Genomic DNA, 19666 nt, shown 5'->3' on the forward strand with positions numbered 1-19666 from the left:
ATATTAAATTATAAAATTAAAATAGATATAATATTAATTTATAATTATTTTTTATAAAATTTTTTTGTGGATGTAATATCTTTTTTATTTTTTCTTGAGATAGGAGAAGCAAAAATTTATCTAGGAAGATGGTGATTGGTTTCAAGAACAGGAGTATCATTTTCCAAGAGTAGACCAAAAATAACCCTGTCCCCGAAATAGTCACGTGACTTTCGATTTGCTTTTGGCAACAAAATGTTCGCAGTTTGCACTCCAACACGCCTCTCTCTCTCTCTCTCTCTCTCTCTCTGTGCCATCGGAAAAGTTTGCAGGGATTTTTTAAACAAAAATTGTCTACAGCTCTCGGAGCCTTCTAAATTCTAATTATTAATTAATTATAATACCCATTTTGGCGACCACCAGCACTGGTTTTATCAGAATCGACCCACGTTTTTTTTTTTTTTCTCGTTGAAGCACTTCGTTCCGGAGGGAGATAAACAGAGAGGGGGAAGAGATTATGGGTCGGCCTCCTAGTAATGGAGGCCCTGCCTTCCGCTTCACACAAAACGAGGTATCTTTTTTTTTTTTTCTTATTCTTCTGCAACTTCTGTGTTACTAATTTGCGATTGATAATTCTATCTACGAGTATGGAAAACCAGTATATGGATGTATGTGGTATGTATTTATGTATTGATTTGACATATTACAGAATTGAAGCCAGAATTTTGGGTTTTGGAGTGTAAATTGCTTAATGGGTTAGCTTGATTTAAAAAATTTCTTTTCTTGATTTTCTGGGTTTTCGATATCTGCCTTCGTATGCGTGCGCGCGCGCTAAATTTTAAATTTAGCAGTGAAATTATTAAATGGTTCAACTAAATTGCGGGTCTATTTGCTACGTTTTCTGGGCTTTTTGAATCCCATGGTTGATAGTTGATTTAATATAGAGCGTTGCATTTACAGTTGCATGTGAATACGTGTCAAATTCGAAGTTGAAGTTCAATTCGTCAGATGGGTCCGTTCTATTGCAGTTATCCGCGTAATTTATTGAATTATTTGTTTGTTTGGTATCTTTGTAACTTAGATTGCATTTTGCACTGAACACGCAGGCAGAGGTAGATCTTATCACTGACCTTTATGTTCATGATGCCATATTAGTAACTATCTTCATTAATATGGGAACAGAATAGAAAAATGGCGTTTGATGGAGATTCTAGCTATAATTTTTATACCCTCAGTTATTTAATGTCTTGCTCCTTTACCAAGGTTGCTGAGATGGACGTCATTCTGCAACAACACAATAATACTATGCCATCACGTGATGTTCTCGTGTCACTTGCTGAGAAATTCAGGTGTGCCTTCATCTCTTTCAATATGTTAATCATTGAAATTGTACTTGTGATGCATCTGTCTTTTGATGTAGTGAGTCAGTGGAGCGTAAAGGCAAGATAACAGTTCAGATGAAGCAAGTATGAAAACTTACAGTATTTTTTCCTGAGGAGGAATCATTTGGAATCAATTTCTCATTTAGAATCTTCATTTTAGGTTTGGAATTGGTTCCAAAATAGGCGGTATGCTATAAGGGCAAAACTAAGCAAGGCTCCTGGGAAGTTAAATGTCTCTCCTATGCCTCGGGATGATTCAACTCCAGTGAGAAATGTGTCACAATCTATAGCTGCTCCTATACCTGCTCCTTCAGGTAGGATGTGTCCTGCTTTGTGTTCAAAGTTTTGATTAACTCCTCCTTTGCTTTATCTGGACATTTGGTCTTATGTGCTTGTTTGAAATAGAGCCAGGTAGCCAGATTAAAGTCACTCCCTACTCAGATTTCTTGAATATATATACGTGGCTTCATATCTATTAGAGTGCTTAACTTGGCTAAATTTGCTAGTTTTGTCAAGCAGTCTTGTATATAGCTCAATATGTGAATATATTGGCTTTCATGCACATGACTTGTTTGTTATTTCCCATTCTGGGCTATTACAAGGTGTAGCAAATATCTAGGCATCCCTCACATTTTCTGAGGCCTATTTGGTTAGGCATCTAGTTCTACATATCCTATTTCCAATATATTTAGCCTCATTTTCTTTTAGCCAGTTCCAAGTGCTGGAAAGGGTGCTCCCGAAAATTCTCCTATGGAGTTTGAAGCCAAATCTGGGAGGGATGGTGCATGGTTAGTATTTCTTGTCATTTATGTGTAGTAATTCTAGTGTATATTTTTTTATGCTTCCCTTATTCTATCTGATACTTGTCTTTTTTATTTATTTATTTATTTTAAATTCTGGTGAATGAGTTACTTCTATTTAATCTAAAACTATTGGGTTTTTTTCTTAGGTATGACGTTGCTTCTTTTCTTTCACATAGATATTTGGAAACTGGCAATCCAGTAAGTTTCAAGTTCTTCTTCAATACATTATTAAAGATACTTTACCTATAAAAAACATGGTTAAAGATACCTCAGTTTTTTAAAACACATTTTTATTTTTTTATTTTTTGTAAATATTCGTTTCATATGTGTCCATGCAGCCCTTTACATTGTGATTTCTTCACACATTATTATTAGGAATCACTTTATTTTGAGTGAATTAATGGTCATAGGATAATTCCTTGATTCCTGGGAGAAAGTTTAGTCATGAAGGTGTCAAGTCTGAATACTTGATTGGATTTGCTCCTTATCTCCCTGGTCAATCCCTCGCTATTGCTGTGCTTGTCTTAAATTTTGGTCCTTAATAAAGTGTGCCATGAAATGGAAATAACATTGGTGTTATGTTTTGGGACAAATTTTTTTGGTCTTAACCTGCTGCTTATCTCACATCATTTCTATCATCTTGCTGGATGTTTCAGGAAGTACTGGTCCGTTTTGCTGGTTTTGGACCCGAGGAGGACGAGTGGGTTAATGTTCGCAAGCATGTCAGGCCACGGTCTCTCCCATGTGAATCTTCAGAATGTGTAGCAGTTCTTCCTGGAGATCTTATACTCTGTTTTCAGGTGGGAATATATTTCTGTGAGTGCCAATAGGAAATATATATAATAAACGGAAATAAAAGGAGTTATTCTAGTCAGATTTCAGAACTTTTTTAACCCCTAGGGGTCTTGGTGGTATGCTCCCTCTAGGTTTAAGGTTCAAATCCCCTTGGGTGCAAACAATTTCTTGGGGCCATGGGATTGGGGGAACTTTTCCTTGAATTATTCAAGTTGCAGTTGTGGAAAACTCCTTGACGATGGCTTGTGCACCCTGGGGACTTTGTTCTCGGAGACCCCGTGCCAATAAAAAAATAAGATTTCAGAACTTTTTTGTTTAATGTTTTAAAAATTTTCAGGAAGGTAAAGAGCAGGCTCTGTACTTTGATGCCCATGTCCTTGACGCACAAAGACGAAGGCATGATGTGAGAGGTTGTCGTTGTAGGTTTTTAGTGCGCTATGACCATGATCAGTCTGAGGTATATAATTGCCCGTATTTTCCTAGTTTGGGATTTCATTCTCTTTTGTTTTTCAATAATTTAGCTCTCTATCTCTCTTCTCCTTGGCCTATCAGATATAAATTTTCTGACTTCGTATGATGTTGGGTTCTTTTACATTGTTTAGGTTGCCAATTTGTCTATTCATGGTGGAATTTTTATATTTCTTTGTGATCATTCTATGTGAGTTTCTGTTCAACAGTAAGATTTGAGTCCCATACACACCTTGTCATGTAGGTGTTTATTATCTAATGCTTCAGGGAATCCATTTGATTTCAAGAAGCCACGAAAGGGACTGAAAATTTTGATTTTCTCCTTTCCTTGCAATTTACCATGGCATTTCAGCCAATATAAGCCTTTTATCCTGTCCCCACCTCGCCTTCCTGTTCTTAGGTTTGAAGGAAATCATTTCTTGATACAAGACTAACGGAAGAGTGATTTAACTGGATTTGTTTGTTGATGTGGGGAAAAGGTGAGGAGCAATAAATGCAATTTAGCGAGGGTTTCCTGCGAAATAATTTAAGTGCTATACAGTAGAAATAAATCCCCCTTACGTTATGAAGTGAGCTGTTGAAGCATGAGTACCCTGTTAACGTTTAAGTAATGACTTCCATTGGAATGACTAATGGGAACGGATGCCCATGAATGCTATAAATGCAATTTTGTTTCATGTGGTCTTGGGAATGGATTTCTAGGGATGCTGGATGTGAATTTAAACATAATATGCAGCCCCCAACGCCCAATACCCAATGTTTCATGCGGTCGTAAAAAATTGATCGTTCTTTGACCTCTTTAATATGAATTGAATGGCTATTTTGGTTGTACATTTTTCAGTATCCGTAGTTTTGTTTTTCTTTTATGTGCTTTATCTTCTGAGCACATTACAACTTTATCAAAAGGCACTGGAGATGGTATTCAATAACTTGTACTGTGTACTTAACATAAGATGCATAGACTCTTAAACAGGACTTAATGATTGCAGTGTTATGCCCATTCAAATGCAGTTTATGATCTTCTCTTATATGTTTGCTTCATAAATTTTAACCCACAGGAAATTGTGCCACTGAGAAAGGTTTGCCGTAGGCCTGAAACTGACTACAGGTTGCACCAACTTCACGCCGTGAACGATGCAGCAGCATCCATAGAACAGCAGAAAAATAGCATGGATCCTTCAGCAGTTACTGTGCCAAGGTCAAGCACTCCTGCCGAAACAATGCAAAAGCAGCGGTATGTTGATGCAGCTGTGGTGGCCCCAGTATCGAATGCCAATGTTTCTGTAGCCACGCATACAGTAGCCCCAGAACCAAAACAAGCTGAAATTAGCAACACTAATATCGCAGGAAATTCTATTGTTCCTCCAGGTGCTGCACCCGTGAGCAGCGATGCTGCCGGTGGCCGTGGCTCTATATAGAAGGTTGATCAGACATTCTGCTATGATCTTTATTTTCATTCTCGCTTTCAAGTCTTAACGAGCTTAATTCCGTCTTCTTCCTTTTTTCTTTCAATTCAGTGATGTGATGGTTTCCCTCATCACTTCTGCTTTGTTTTCGTCTGAGCCTATGATTATTGAACATGAAATTACGCTCGTGATTTCTCTGAATGCTAAGAACAGCAAACTGGAAAGGAGAGGGAATGAAGAAATTATAGCTGTTACTATCTCCAATTATTTGGATTTTTTTAAATCTTTTTCTCAAGTTTCCTTGGCCTCGGAGCAAAGCATTATACCATTGTGTATTAATCTCTAAGGTATTAAAGCTCTTTTTAATTTCGAGACACACACATTGAAATGTATCCTCCCAATAGAAATAAAAAATAAAAATTTATTTACATTTTGAGATTTTTAATTTTAATTTAGTTTTTATATAAAGACGATTAATCAAATTGTATTTGTTTACTTATTATTAGTGAGAAAATAAGATGAAACAGATCAGTAATTATTATTATTATTATTTTATAAATTGGGGAGCGGGAAGTAATTAAATAATTAAAAAATATTATTATTTATGTGCTATTAAATAATTAAAAAAAACTGTTTTCTTAATAATCATTTAAATTTTAATGTCATCTCCTGAAGAAAGCATTAAAAGAGAAAAATAAATAAAAAAAATAAATCGGCGGCGCGGCTGATCAAAATGATGGTCAATGGCGCATGTTAGTAACAAGCCCAACGTCCCCCCCGCCATATTTGCGGACCAAAACACAAACACGTCTTCACTATGCACTCTTCTCTTCATTTATTGATTCGATTTGATTCCCGGATTTATCCAAACCCTGTCGAATACTCCGACTCTTCTTTTGTTCTATCTTTCCGATTACGTAACAAAATAATTTTCTCAGCTCACAAATTTATAGAAAAATGCGAATTCTGCGGTCTCGGAGCTTCGCAATGAACAGAAACTTTCTTAGTCCGAATTCAATGGCTGTGGGGCTGAGAGGCATCGTTACCAGCTGCAGAGCCGTGGTGTTACCGCGCTTTGGTGGCCCGGAGGTGCTTGAGCTCCTGCCCAACGTCGAAGTCCCCGATCTCAAGCCCAGTGAAGTCCTCGTCCGCACTCGTGCCGTCTCCATTAACCCCCTCGATACCAGAGTATGCTCTCATTTTTTTTTGTTAAATTTGTCCGTGTGCAGGAAGCTTGGTGAATTCGTTGCTGCAATTAGATATACTTAAACCGCCAAAAAATATTATTCGGAATAACTTGAATGTTCACCTATTTTACAATCTTAGAATTAGCGTAAGATTTTTTTTTTTTTAACCTGCAACTCCTGTGGATGCTAAAAATTTATATATACACACACACATATATCTATTAGCTATGTGCAGTGCTTGAACAGTCTAATCTTCTGACATACCCCGTGCCTCTTCCATTTCCCTCCACTTTGGGCACATATTGAATGTCTTAGATTTAATGTTTTCAGATGCGATCTGGTTATGGTCGTTCCATATTCGAACCACATCTACCTCTCATTTTGGGGCGTGATATTAGTGGTGAAGTTGCAGCGCTTGGAGCTTCAGTTCGGTCACTGAGTGTTGGGCAAGAAGTTTTCGGGGCATTGCATCCTACTGCCATTAGGGGTACTTATGCTGACTATGCTATTCTTTCTGAAGATGAGCTTGCTCCCAAACCCGTTGGAGTTACACATGTGGTAAATATTGGAGCGTTTTGCGGTTTTAGCCGAAGCATTATTGACATAAATCTTTACCTCATGCGAGTGGACGTTTTCATCGCAACTATCAAAATCTGTTGTAGTGCCAAATGAAGTTCGTTTACAGGATTATTTCAATAAACTTTGTGTCCTTTTGAACGAAGTGTTGAACGGTGATGTCTAATAATCAGAATGCCCTGACATTTTTGAGATGGAAAAAATAAAAATAAAAAAGCTGCAAAAAATATCATTTTAGGACATTACAGGTAGTCAAGAGAACAAAAACAAAAAAGAATTTGGCTTCAGATTGTTTGATTGGTGAGCACTACTTTGAATTCTGAAAATCGCCTCTTCAGAATGCACTGTTGCAAAAACTGTAGTTGGTATTTCCATACCTTGTTTTAGCCTGTGATTTGGAATTTTCATGCGAGAAAACATAAATTAGTTTTTTTTAATAAGAAATGGTTGATTTATGGAGAAAACATTGAATAAGTTGTGATGATAACATTTCCTTGTTGCAGTCCAGATTTTCTTATTTCAGCATGACATGTGGCCTAACAGCAGCTCTCAACATATGATGAATAACATAATTGAAAAGTTGTTAAAATGTGCATATTTCCTTGTCTGTGGAGATTGACTTTGCATATACCTTTTGTGCTCCTAGGAGGCAAGCGCCATTCCTTTTGCTGCACTGACAGCATGGCGTGGTTTAAAAGGTACTGCTAGGATAAGCGAGGGGTATGGTTTGATCTCTCTCTCTCTCTCTCTCTCTCTCTCTCAAATACGTTTTCATTGCCATTTCTTAGCCACTTTTTTTTTCATCAAGGTGTATAAATACTGAGTTACTTTGTATTGTTTATACGTTTCATTGTCATTTTCTTTTCCATAGTATTGAAGGTACAAAGCTGTCACCATTATAGATATTGGAGTCTTCACCACAAAATGGCTGAAAGCTGAGAAGAATTTATTTCAGGAATTTGGGCAATAATTTTACAAATGAGGACGGTTTTACAAAAAGATTTTCCTGGAAGTTTTCTGAATTTAGCATATTTTTGAGTTGATTGTGTGAATGTAGACATGCTTATTTAACGAGTGTCAGCCATTGATGGTGCTTACCCAGGAGAAAAAAAAAAAAGAAAAAAAAAGGTCATTGATGATGCTTGACTGGCCCTTTTTTTAATTTAATTTAATTTATTACAATTATCACTTCACTGGGATATGCTGGTATGATTGATACTGACGGAAGAATTTAGTAACTGGTATGCAATTTTAATATAATAGCAATTACATACTTAAGTTCATTACATGAGCTTTGGAAAAAATGATGAGATATGTGACCACGCATTTTTCAACCCGAAGTTACCATATGTTCTTTATGTTAGGTTTTCATTATGTATTCCCTCGTAATGCATCCTTGATCTCATCTTCACAGGCAAAGACTATTAGTTGTGGGTGGTGGAGGAGCAGTAGGGTTTGCTGCAATTCAGCTTTCAGTGGCTGCAGGGTGCCATGTTACAACTACATGTGGAAGTCAAAGTATTGGTCGATTATTGGCGGCCGGTGCTGAGCAGGCAGTTGACTACACTGCTGAGGTCACTATCACTCTCTTCAGATACCTTACTAGATAGTGATTTGATTGGAATGTGGGGACCGATACTGAAATTCCTTCATCAATTTACAGGACCTTGAATCGGCAATAAAAGGGAAGTTTGATGCTGTTTTGGACACTATTGGTGTATCAGAAACGGAAAGAATAAGCATCAACTTCTTGAAGAGAGGTGGACACTATATGACACTTCAGGTAGGAGATAATTTCATGGTTTTCTCTAAATAATTTATGTATGCTCCTTTGCTGAATTCTGCAACAGGAGCGTTTGAAGTTTTTAGCCTCTTACATTGTAGGGTGAGGCTGCAGCTTTGGCTGATAGGTATGGGCTAGCTGTTGGGCTTCCTTTAGCTACGGCTGTCTTACTGAAGAAACAAATTCAATACCGTTATTCTCATGGAATAGGTAAAAGGCTATAGGCTACATCTTTATTTTAGCAGAATATTTGATTTTTTTTTTTTTTGAGAAAAGTAAGAAGATATATTCAAAAGAATAGGCAAAATGCCACGTTCAGTACAAAGAATGTCCTACACTACGTAGGATCAAAAGAAATAAGAAACTCATGTCCTACACTACATCTTAATTTCTCAATAAATTGTTGGTTCAAAAGTCCCCGTTTTAGCCTCAGTGTAGGTTGCTTTTAAAGTTTTGATCTATGTACAAAAAAACAAATGCCAAACAAGATCAGGTAAAAGGCTATAAATGGGGAAGTAAGAAGGGAAAACATGATCGCACATGAAACACTTTGATTGTTCGTTGTGGCACTCTTGTTATTGGGTTTGTGGTTTATTGAGTGTAGTCATTAATCTGATGCGGCATACATCTCTAATCTGATAAATGATAAATTCAGAAATATATTATCACCCTTGTGAAAAGATCTTTAGGGAGTTAAGGTCCTTCCTCAAGCAATTTGTGAGTGTTAATTACCTTGTATTCAGAAGTTGGAGGATCAAACCTCTCTAGGGCCCAAACTCCACTTCTCCTCCTTTCTTGCTTAGGCCTTCTCAAAGGGGGTTGTTGCGCACCAACTTTAGGAATACCTTCGTCCTTGGTTATCTTTCTTAGAGCCTAGTTCAGTGGTGCATGTGTGAGAAATTATAAACCTTGACTCGAATCGGGTTGCGGGTCTTTGTCAGAAAAATGAGTTTATGCTAAAGAAAAAATTCAGGGTTAAAAATAAAAATCAATAAATAGCACTTGGAGGGAATGCTACTGCCATCTTTATAAAACATTTTATCAGATGAGGAAATTTTGGCATCCACTTACTGTTATTGTCCATGGTAGGACTTGAATGGTCTTGACATATCTGCAACTCTATTTAACTCTGTTAAAGTACATATCTAACTTCCAGAATGAAATTTTGACAAATTCCAATGTATTCTGTCATGGGTTCCAACCTTGATCCCATAATCGATCATTTTTAATGCCTATTAGCTCTGCTTATAATACACGAGGCCTCTTCATTGTGTGTTTGTTCATATTAATTTCTGTCTTCAAATTCTATGAATTACACATCTTCATACGGTTTTTGTACCCTGCATTAACATGTGCAAGCACCTTAAGGTCATTTAACCAATGCCTGCAATTTTGTTTTGATGGTGCAGAATATTGGTGGACTTACATGAGGGCTGACTCAGAAGGTTTAGATGAGATACGCAGGCTCTCTGAAGCTGGGAAGCTGAAAATGCCCGTGGAAAAAACGTTTCCCATCACACAGGTGGGAGAAGCTCACAAGGCCAAAGACAAGAGGCACATTCCCGGTAAAATAGTGCTGGAACTTGACTGAAGAATATGCCATGACTTCTACTTTTTGTTTTGCATGACTGGGATTTTAAGACCAAAGTGCCATTACATTGAAGTGCCATTTTGGTCGGTGGATACTGCATTATTGGTCGTTCCAGTACAATAAGTATTAGGATTTTGTACAAGAGCTGAAAGTTTTCGTGGTAGAAACATTAAATATCTAGTTGGCAATCTGTAAATGTTTGAGAACGATTTATTATGCTAAATGTTTGTTATTATTTCATTGTTATTGATCTCAGTTTGATGTTCACTGGAGATGGGCAGTACGTGTATTTACTAGTTTGGGTAGTGGAGTGTTTTGAGAATACTCCACTACTATTTATTATTTTATCATTATTTTTCACATAATTTTATTTATTTATTTTGTACTACTATTCAATATTATTTAATATTTTATTATTACTTCTTCATTACTATTCACAAAATATGATCACTTGAATCTATAGCATGCCTGAGGAATTACCAAATAAACCTGTCATATATAACTTCGTCTCTAACTACCATTTCCACCTAGTAAGGCAAAATCGAATTTCAGAAGCTTGAAGAAACAATATCTCTTTTTTATTTTTATTTTTTTCGTGCAATATGGATATAGGTACAAAAGAGGTCTAAAAGATAATCTTGAAATTGAAGAAACGCTGGTGGACTGTGGGACTGCAGCAAGGCAATCATGCCAGCCATATCCCAGGTGCCTTCGTTTGTGTTCAATTAGAGTAAGTTGGATTTTCTGTTTGCCTTCAACCCCAACTTTTCATTCCTTGCTTTCTTTGCCCTGATCTTGCCCAAGCACTACCCTACCACCACGTCCAGCACCACCTAACGGCAGCCTTTCTGAACCAGATAGTAGTACGAAATTTTTTTATTTGTCCCTACAAAAATTTTACACCAAATAATGCAAAGAACTTTCGATTATAATCATGGAAGTAGGAGAGAAAAACCATGTAGGGAGTAAAACTAATCGAGGATGAGAAAAGCAGAGCGCATGCATGGTCTCTGCACTGGCTCGAACCCCAGCATCTTGAAGTGTTGTCCTTCTTTAACAGTAACACTGCACTAAAAAAGAAAATACAATTAATGGTTGTTTCGTCAGGGATCAGTTGCTTTCTATGGTCTGGCTGGTCTGGTCAGCTTGGGGTATTAATTGTGGTCAAACTCATCCCTTCAGGAGCATTCTTTTACTTACGGGTCCAGCTTGTAAGGAGTTGTGAGCTGTTTCTGTGCATTAGCATTAGCTTAGGCTTTATACATGTACTTCGGTGTAAATTTGCACCAAATTCAGTTTCCGCACAGCCCGTCTACACAGTGAAAAGCGGCCATGGACCACCTAATCTTGAAGCACATGCAAAGTGGGTGATTTTCCGCTCAAAAAAAAAAAAAAAAAAGTGGGTGAGTCACCACCTCAGGTACAATATCATCTTTTAATCTACAGCCTTAAAAAAAAAAAAAAAAAAGGCACTCTTTTTGTCACATTCAAGCTGTTTATTTTCCTGCTTTCTGGGCAACATTTAAAAAGCCCATTATAATATTGGATCCTCTTTTTTTTGGGTTAAAAGAAATCATTAACTTATAGTCTGCTTTTAAAAAGTAATTAAGAAAAAAAGAAAAGAAAAGAAATAGTTTTGTTGTCTGCTTGTGGTGTAAATGTTTGGTCAAAGCCCTTCCCTTTAGGTGAAGTAACCTTGACCCACTCATTATTTTGGTTATCATTTCACTCTGAAGTTAGGGTTTATGATTCTTTTATTGTATTGTATTGGGGTTAGCTTTCTGCAGCTTAGGCTTTCACTATGAAATTACGACTTGGTACAAGCCGTGGGTCGAAGTATGCTTTTTTTTATCATAATTGATGCATGCATGGGAAAGATCATCATCATGGTCACCATCTGTATTGGGCTCCGGTCACGTGCACCTTTGGATTCTTATCTCTGTTAACACAGCCTACACCTCGTCCCTCTCGACCCCTCCCCATGTGAGCTCGAGCTCCCCTCCAAAAAGGACTTTCATTGTCGTATTTAATATCGAAAATACCACTTTGTCATTTAGCTTCGAGAAAACGGCTCCCGTGCGTTTGTGTGGGTAACTCTGAAGAGAGAGGCCGAGGCTGAGAGGCTCAGGGATGATGTCACACGTACGGATGGGTCATGGGTTCTTGATGTTCTTCCCAATACATACTTCCCCTTTTATCTCTGTTTCTTTTTCTTGTGTTGTCTTTGATCTGGCCGCGTTATTGTAATGTAAAAGACCAACCTTAGAACATGCTACACACATTTTTACCGTAAAAAATATGAATCAAGTCCTGACTATTCTCTTCTCCCACTATGCCATTAGAAATATAAACCAAGTGGTAAGAATTTAAGGCACAGTATATACTGTCAGTGCTTTAACTCGGGCATGTCTTGTATATTATAATGCTTGTTGTCATTGTATTCTGCTGCTTTTATCAGATGTTCATCTTGAAGGATGTTAATGGCATTAGAAACTTTATTCGATGAAAGTTGCTTGAAGGGCATAAATCTCATACTCTGTCCCCCAGTTTCTCTTATCTTGAACAAAGATGATAACTTATAAATCTATGACATTCTGGTAGGATCCATCAAGTATAATCTGTAATCTTACAACATTGGTGACTATTCTCAATCAACCTTATTGGTAATTTGGTCTACCATTTAGAGATTGCGACAGTTTGGTTGATGGGGTATTGTACCCCAAAATGAATGGGAAAAGAGCTAAAACACAAAGCAGAGCACTAGCTACTTTCTAGGAAAACATTGCTTTCCAGTTTTCTTTTTAGGGCTTTCCCTTTTCCTTTATGAGTTTCAGACTGGTAAGCATCAGAATTCCACACCTAGAACTGAAAACATCGTGGAAACCAGGACACAAAACCTCCTTGTCCACCTGTGTGAACTGAAAACCTCTGCCTAGATGCAAGTGATGAGCTTTATCGTTATCCTAGCACAAGTGTCCAAAGGCTTTGTTGTGGCAAAAGGTAAGGGCATTATTGTCGCTATAAGTTTTTAACACCGGGGCCCATATAAGCGGACCCTACCCTCACTTGGTTACATAAACTTACATTTTGCTAAAGACAGAGCCACCCCCTCTCTCTCTGTGGCTCTGCAGTCTGTACCTCTGAAGCCACAGCCCAACGATACCACCAACCAAAGATCTTCTTCATCCAATAGTCTCCTCCATTCGATTGACTGTCCCAAAAAAGGTCACACACGTATTTCACCTCCAATGGCCGAAACAAATTGAAAGATTACCGAGAAAAATTGAAAATGGAATCAGGGAGACCACATCGCACAGCAAGCACTAATAGCAGTAGCACCAGCGAGCTATTCATCTGCTTCACCTCGCGGCTTTCCTCCTCTTCCTCCATGAAGCTCTCCAAATCCATCCTCAGCCCAGGCCGTACAAGAGAACCATCCCAAATCTCTCTCTCCTCCTCTCTAAGCCGAAGATTGAAAAGCAGTGGTAGCATGAAGGGCGGCCAGGCATCGCCAATGTTCCCAACTGGGGGCAAGAAACGAGGGTGCGCTTTCGAAAACCCGGAGCCTTCGTCCCCCAAAGTCACCTGTATTGGCCAGGTGAGAGTCAAGACCAAGAAGCATGGGAAAAAGATGAGAACGAGATCGAAAAGAAGAGGCGAAGCGAGCTTCCGGATAGTGGAGCAGCAAAATGCGACAGTTGTCACACATCAAGAGCTTAACATTCAGAATAATGCGACTAGTCAGTTTCAAAGCCACCAGATTTTACAACAACAGCATCAGGAGTGCTTGCCGCATCGGAACCAAAGATGGGTACATCTACCAGTAACAATTTGCGAAGCTTTGAGGGCTTTCGGTGCTGAGTTTAATTGTTTCCTGCCGTGTCGGTCTTCTTGTATGACAAGCGAGAGGGAAAAGGAAGAAAAGGCCGCAAGATCGGACGGCGGTGAGAGTGGAAATGTCAGTTCTTGTGGGGCTGTGTTTGGGAGGTGGCTGGTGACAATGCAAGAAGGGGAAGACAAGGGGAGGGAGATAGAGTTAGTAGTGGGAGAGGAAGACGGAGTGACGGATAGGAGTCAGAGTCTGCGGAGGAGGGAGATTTTTGATGGGGGCTTTGAGATCAAGGAGCAGGGGAATGAGGTTGCTGAAGAAGAGGAAGCAAGGGTGAGTATTTGTATTCCTCCCAAGAACGCTCTGTTGCTCATGAGGTGCAGATCTGACCCAGTGAAAATGGCGGCCTTGGCGAATCGATTTTGGGAGTCCCCGGTTCAGAAAGATGAGGACGGCGATGAAGATGAGCGTCAGAAAGATGAGGGAGAAGACCAAGGGGATGTGGTAGTGGGTGAAGAAAGGCAAGGTAAAGTTGAGGTGGAAACAGAGGTAGAGGGGGATGAGATTCGTGAAAAGCGGGTTTCTGATGGTGAAGAGTATTCACACATGATTATTGAGGAACAAGACGGGGGTGTAGAAGAAAACCCAGAAAGGAGCCTAGAATATGTCAATGAGCTACAAGAACACCGATTGGAGCAAGATGACGACGAAGACGACGATGATGCAGAAGAAGACGTAGAAGACGAGGAAGAAGAAGAGTTAGAGTTGTGCCGGGTGGTACCAGCAGAAGAATCTCAGTTGAGTTCCTCACCTGAAGCTCTCGTAGCTCGAGAGAACTCAGAGACGGAACAAAATATGCACAAGCTTGTTCAAAAGGATGAGGAAGTCCACCAAAATGAAGCCGAGGCGGCTCATGAAGAACCAGAAGCAGAAGATGACAAAGTGGCTAGCTTTTCAACTTCTTCTGTAATTTCGGCACAGTCTGAGCAAGAATCAGAAGCGCAAGAAGAAGGGCAAGAAGAGAAGACTGGAGCTTTAGCCAAAGAAGCAGATGAGTCAAAGGAGGAGAAAGAGACGCAAGAGAGGCCTCGGGAAGACGGAGAGATAGCGACCCACGAAAAACCCAAACCCGAAGTACGGAGTACCAACGAAGATAATCCGAGTTTAGAGTCAAAGACACGAGAAAGTCGATCAAAGTCAGAGAGAGGGAGTTCGGGCTTGCCGGATTGCTTGCTGTTAATGATGTGCGAGCCGAAGCTGTCCATGGAGGTCTCCAAAGAAACCTGGGTTTGCAGTACGGACTTCATCCGATGCCTCCCAGAGAGACCGGTCAACAAAACGAACGGCGGAGATGTGATCAAGAAACGAGTCAGCACCGAGGACTCCAATCCAACGTATCCCGCGCAGCAGCAGCCGCCTCGATCTTCGTGTTCGTTTCCTATTGCGGCGGCTCCGGGAGCCGGCGCTTCGATGGCTGGCATGATAGAGCAGAAGCTGGTGGGGTCCAACGGGTACGAGCCGTTCGTGCTGACACGGTGCAAATCGGAACCAATGAGGCCGTCGAGAAAGTTCGCACCGGATGCTTGTTTCTGGAAGAATCGGAAGCTGGAGCCTCACCGCCCGGCGACGTTTGGGGTGGGCGCGGCTGGGGTCGGATTCTGAGCCGAGGTAATTATGGGAATATGATAAAAAGAAGAAACAAAGGCGTAGCAAATTCAGAATGTGTTTTTACTGTAGTTTTTACAGGCTGCTTTTATCGCTCTCTCATGTTTGTAAATCTCTGTTTAACGATTTCTGAGCAGTTTTTTTTTTTTTTCTCTTTTTTGTTCTTTTTCCTGTCCTTCTCTTATTTTTGTTCATCCAATTTCCCCCATTTGGGTAATAGTTATAAAGTTAAAATCTGTTTAATGGTCCATGTGTATATGTAGGCTTAATACTCTAAATTTTAATTCATTATTTCTGTAATTCTAAATTGTTATCAAATTGTCAAATAGTATAAAAAATAAGAAAAAAAATCATTTAAAAACACAAAAAATACAACTTAAGAAAACATCTACAGCATATAAAAATAATTGAAAGTCTAAAAAAGAAAAATGTAAAATTGAAGAAATAATGACTTTTAAAGTATGTTTTATTTTTGTATTTTTCTAATTTTTATTGTTTGGTTTCTCAGATGGTTTTTAATTATATATACCACTTGAAGCTTTTTTTTTTTTTTTTTTTCTTTATTGTGTCATGTCACGTGGCACGTCAAGTTAACTTGTGTTTATTATCTGAAGGTTAGTTAAACAGCATATGGTTCAAAATTAAAATATGAAAATAAGCTATTTAATCCTAATAATAATAATAATTCATGAATAATGATAGAGGGGGTGGGGTTGGCAAAAGGCACACCAGTGGGACAGTGAAGGGGGGAGGCAGTCAAGCTGGAACTTGATGGTTCTGGATGATTAAAGATTGGCAGTTTGCTTTAGCTGTTTATTACGTGTCTCTGAAATAATGTTTGGTAGTTATATGGTCTAATCATACACCTTCCTCTTCTAGCTATCTTTCTTTTCATTACGTGCCTCTGAAATATTACGAGTTTTTTGCTTCAATCAGCATTTTGATGAATATTCATGTTTGATTTTTTGCTGCGATCAAATTTGAAATAGACTCCACTGATTCTGTATCAAGTATCAACAGCTTTAGAAATTGACTATTTAAACCCTTGAAACAAAAGTCAAGAAACCGATGAAAGGGTTTATACAACTCCCTCCAGAACAGAAAATAAAGGAAAATGCCAAAATAGCTCCAGACCAGAATGGATGAGTTGTACTGTTGTAGGCTGCATGCACTAATCAATTTCCAAGGCAGCAGAAGCTAGTGGATTCAATATCATATCTTTTACAGAGATTCCAGCCTTTCTGAGGCTATATTTTTTCATTTTTCTTTCACCTGTACTCAGCTTTATGAGATGTGAACAAGAACAACGGCAAATACTGCAGAACAAAAAGAAGAAAAAGTAAGACCAGTACAGTACATTTGGCTTCAGAAGGACACATGCTGGATTTTTTGGACAGCTTCCTATTGGCCTAATTACTACATGCTTGAAGTTTCTCAATGAGTAAGTACCCTTTGGTGATCCACTTGTACAGGAAAAAGATACTGCAGGTTGTTGCTCAAGCTCTTGTCTCTACTTCTATGGTTTTGTTCTTTCAGCTTCATCGATATTGTAACTCGTCTAACTTAAAATTAAGGTCATTTGTCTAATAAATACAGAAATTAGGTTTAATTACATTTGATTCACATGTGATTTGAATCCAGCTTGATTTGTCGTTGTATGGTTTAAAAAGCATTTTTATCTGCTTAGGTCGCATCCTTGAAATAATTTCAATCCTAAATTTTAGAAACTCATGATTAAACAATATGCCTCAAAAGGAGTGTCTGAAAAGAATAATCTTATCGAAACCATTCATGGAAATGGCATGAAAAACAGTATATATATATATATATATAAAGAAAAGCATCAAAACTAAAAATGGAAGCACCAAAGTGATTTCTAAGCCTGAACTCTTATCTCATGTACTGGTTGTGTCCCAAAGTTGTTTCAAGGGAACAAGGCAAACATCATTCAAATTGAAATTTATATCATATAACCCCGAGAGTGCTGTTTTAACCACCCTCGAGCACGCATGGAAATAAGATATGTTATCTTCGACAAACATTTTGGCCACTCACATATGGAGAGAGATGCATTTAAAAGAATGCCGATAAAAACTAGAGACCCACAGGGAAGCTAGACGACAAGCTTATAAAGGTCCTCTAGGCACCTGCTCTCTCTTTTTGGTCAGTTTTGCTATAAAGTCGCTCACTAATCTGCGTACTAATATTGATTTATTCATATTTAAAATTTAAATTAATACTGTTTTCAATAAAATCTACTTTTTGACCAATCATATTAAATTAGTGCACAGATTAGTACATAATTGTGCTTGCAACTAGATTTTTTTCCTTCTTGATAGTGGTTTCCTCTTCGTCATGTTTAAGTCCATTCCAGTGTATATCCCACCAAACTTATTCCCAACAGCTACCTCCAAACGAAGGTGCCAGACATGGAGATAGTTAACGCAGCTTAGATAAAATATTTATCCTCCCATGGAAATGTGGAGTATGATTTCTACTCCAAAGTCCTTCCCCGTCCCCTGCCCAAGGATTCAGCAACAAATTAGACAACTGAAGCCTACAATTCAAAGTCTCAAAGTAAGACCTCAGACCTGGTGAGCTGCTTTTCCAATGATGAGTTTTTCAGAAAGATATGCATAGAAAGTTTTAGTAGCCTGAACTTTTCTACACCGTCCCTCCTTGATTTTCACCACTAGAACCAACAAAAATGAAAATTTTTATACATTATACTAGCATCCCACTAAATAAGATGTGGCACATTTACTACCATTGAATGATTATTTATTAAATGCTTCTTTATCATCAAATGGTGATAAATACACCACATCATATATAGTGGGATGCAAGTGGGATGGTGGTATGATGTATAGCTTTACTAAAAAAAAATATAGTAAGAAGTTTGCATTGGGTCTATAAAACAGTAATAATCTTTCTGCAATAATAGTCTAGTAGTTGCATGGAGAATTTAGTACACACCCATCAATGGTAAACACCAAGAACCATGATGAAGAAAATGAGTTCATAGCTTTTATGTTTTTTTTTTCGACAGGGCTTTTTACATTATCGTGCATCATTTGACCTTTGATCCCCCTTGCTGCTGCTTACTTCAGTAGTATTTGTGGCACTCTCAGCTGCTAAATTTGGTGGCCCATCACCTTTGCTTTGGTTTTCTATATTGGTAGAACCTTCCATAATGGAATAAATGGCGAGTTGACCAGAATGAAGAAATAAACCAATAGAGTTGGCGCAAAAAACAAAGTTTGCAAGGTAGCACAACCCATTTACAATAGTCCTGCCAACAGCAAAAACAGATGATAATGAGTTTTTTCACATCAACATGTGCTGGAAGGGAGTAGTAGTAGGAACTACCTCATGGTTATAGTTATGGAGGACCTAAAAGATTGGAAACAAGAGCAGTATCAGAATTATATGATGACCATCTCAAGACATATCAATCATCTCAAGCTTTTCTTGAACAGGCAAGGATACTATGTGTTATGTAAAGATAACATGAAAGGTGTTTGTTGTGGATTTTCCTTCATTGGTGTTTAGGAAAGACCTCTGTCACATGCATCTGCATAAAAAATAATTTCTCCCATTTTGTTTTCTTGTAGACAACAAATTGATTACAGACAACTATGCATGTATCACTGTCACATGGTTTTGTAATTAAAACATGAGTTCGATGGGACCCTCCTCAGCTGCAGAGGTGGATGTTGGTTCAGGAACCTGGGCAAGCCATGTCTCGGGTCTTGCTCGAGGGAGGGCTAAGAGATGGTGGAGAGCAATGGGTGTGTAAGGGAAGTTTATAAGAACAGATGAGGAAAGAGAGCAGTTGCGGATGTGAGGGAAGGAGCCAGGGAAGTTGAGGCTCAGAAAGTGGCAGGATTAAAGACTGCAACATTTGAGGTTTTTCACGTTATGGATCAGTCACTTTTCGGCTATTGTTGATTGAATTTGCGTTCCATGAAACGGTTATAAGACGTTGCTCCTGTTTTGAAATGGAAGACAGATACTAAAATATCTGGCATGAATTTTAGACTTTTGTTCTTTTCTTCCTGTGTTTAATTTTCCCTCTATTTTTTGTTCTTTTGGATTCTTGAAAACGACAACATTCGCAAATACGTAGTTCAGACTTTAGTATTTCTCATGATAAGTTCATAACATGAAACGGAATCAGGATTCAGTCAAAACTAACAAGC

The 19666-nt window shown here is 38.5% G+C and overlaps 3 protein-coding genes across 9 annotated transcripts; all 3 read left to right on the forward strand.

Moving 5' to 3' along the window:
- Positions 1-254: 254 nt before the first annotated feature.
- LOC122280482 (protein SAWADEE HOMEODOMAIN HOMOLOG 2-like) lies at positions 255-5097 on the forward strand. 2 transcript variants are annotated; one of them, XM_043091384.1, is made up of 10 exons: positions 255-550; positions 1243-1328; positions 1400-1445; positions 1522-1675; positions 2074-2149; positions 2311-2362; positions 2821-2964; positions 3297-3416; positions 4486-4848; positions 4945-5097. In XM_043091384.1, the coding sequence occupies exons 1-9, from the start codon at positions 497-499 to the stop codon at positions 4843-4845; spliced, it is 1092 nt and encodes a 363-aa protein (XP_042947318.1). In that variant the 5' UTR covers positions 255-496; the 3' UTR covers positions 4846-4848; positions 4945-5097. The 2 variants fall into 2 exon arrangements, with proteins under 2 accessions (XP_042947318.1, XP_042947317.1); XM_043091383.1 differs by having other exon boundaries at positions 4486-5097.
- Positions 5098-5541: 444 nt separating this feature from the next.
- Positions 5542-11384, forward strand: LOC122280484 (reticulon-4-interacting protein 1, mitochondrial-like). Of its 4 annotated transcripts, XR_006229919.1 has the most exons (9): positions 5542-6021; positions 6351-6578; positions 7243-7316; positions 8011-8170; positions 8260-8379; positions 8481-8589; positions 9789-9944; positions 10583-10700; positions 11278-11384. XR_006229919.1 is itself a non-coding variant. In XM_043091389.1 (8 exons), the coding sequence occupies exons 1-8, from the start codon at positions 5791-5793 to the stop codon at positions 10597-10599; spliced, it is 1095 nt and encodes a 364-aa protein (XP_042947323.1). In that variant the 5' UTR covers positions 5542-5790; the 3' UTR covers positions 10600-11384. The 4 variants fall into 4 exon arrangements, 3 of the variants coding, with proteins under 3 accessions (XP_042947323.1, XP_042947324.1, XP_042947322.1); XM_043091389.1 differs by having other exon boundaries at positions 10583-11384; XM_043091390.1 differs by lacking the exons at positions 10583-10700; positions 11278-11384 and having other exon boundaries at positions 5544-6021; positions 6351-6507; positions 7243-7294; positions 9789-10225.
- Positions 11385-11529: 145 nt separating this feature from the next.
- On the forward strand, positions 11530-19509 carry LOC122280483. 3 transcript variants are annotated; one of them, XR_006229918.1, is made up of 3 exons: positions 11530-15467; positions 16747-16952; positions 18514-19509. XR_006229918.1 is itself a non-coding variant. In XM_043091385.1 (2 exons), the coding sequence occupies exon 1, from the start codon at positions 13260-13262 to the stop codon at positions 15459-15461; it is 2202 nt and encodes a 733-aa protein (XP_042947319.1). In that variant the 5' UTR covers positions 11530-13259; the 3' UTR covers positions 15462-15467; positions 16747-17076. The 3 variants fall into 3 exon arrangements, 2 of the variants coding, with proteins under 2 accessions (XP_042947319.1, XP_042947320.1); XM_043091385.1 differs by lacking the exon at positions 18514-19509 and having other exon boundaries at positions 16747-17076; XM_043091386.1 differs by lacking the exons at positions 16747-16952; positions 18514-19509 and adding an exon at positions 16454-16737.
- The last annotated feature ends 157 nt before the right edge of the window (positions 19510-19666 follow it).

The sequence above is a fragment of the Carya illinoinensis genome, chromosome 11 (genome assembly GCF_018687715.1).
Source record: "Carya illinoinensis cultivar Pawnee chromosome 11, C.illinoinensisPawnee_v1, whole genome shotgun sequence".
NCBI lineage: Eukaryota > Viridiplantae > Streptophyta > Magnoliopsida > Fagales > Juglandaceae > Carya > Carya illinoinensis.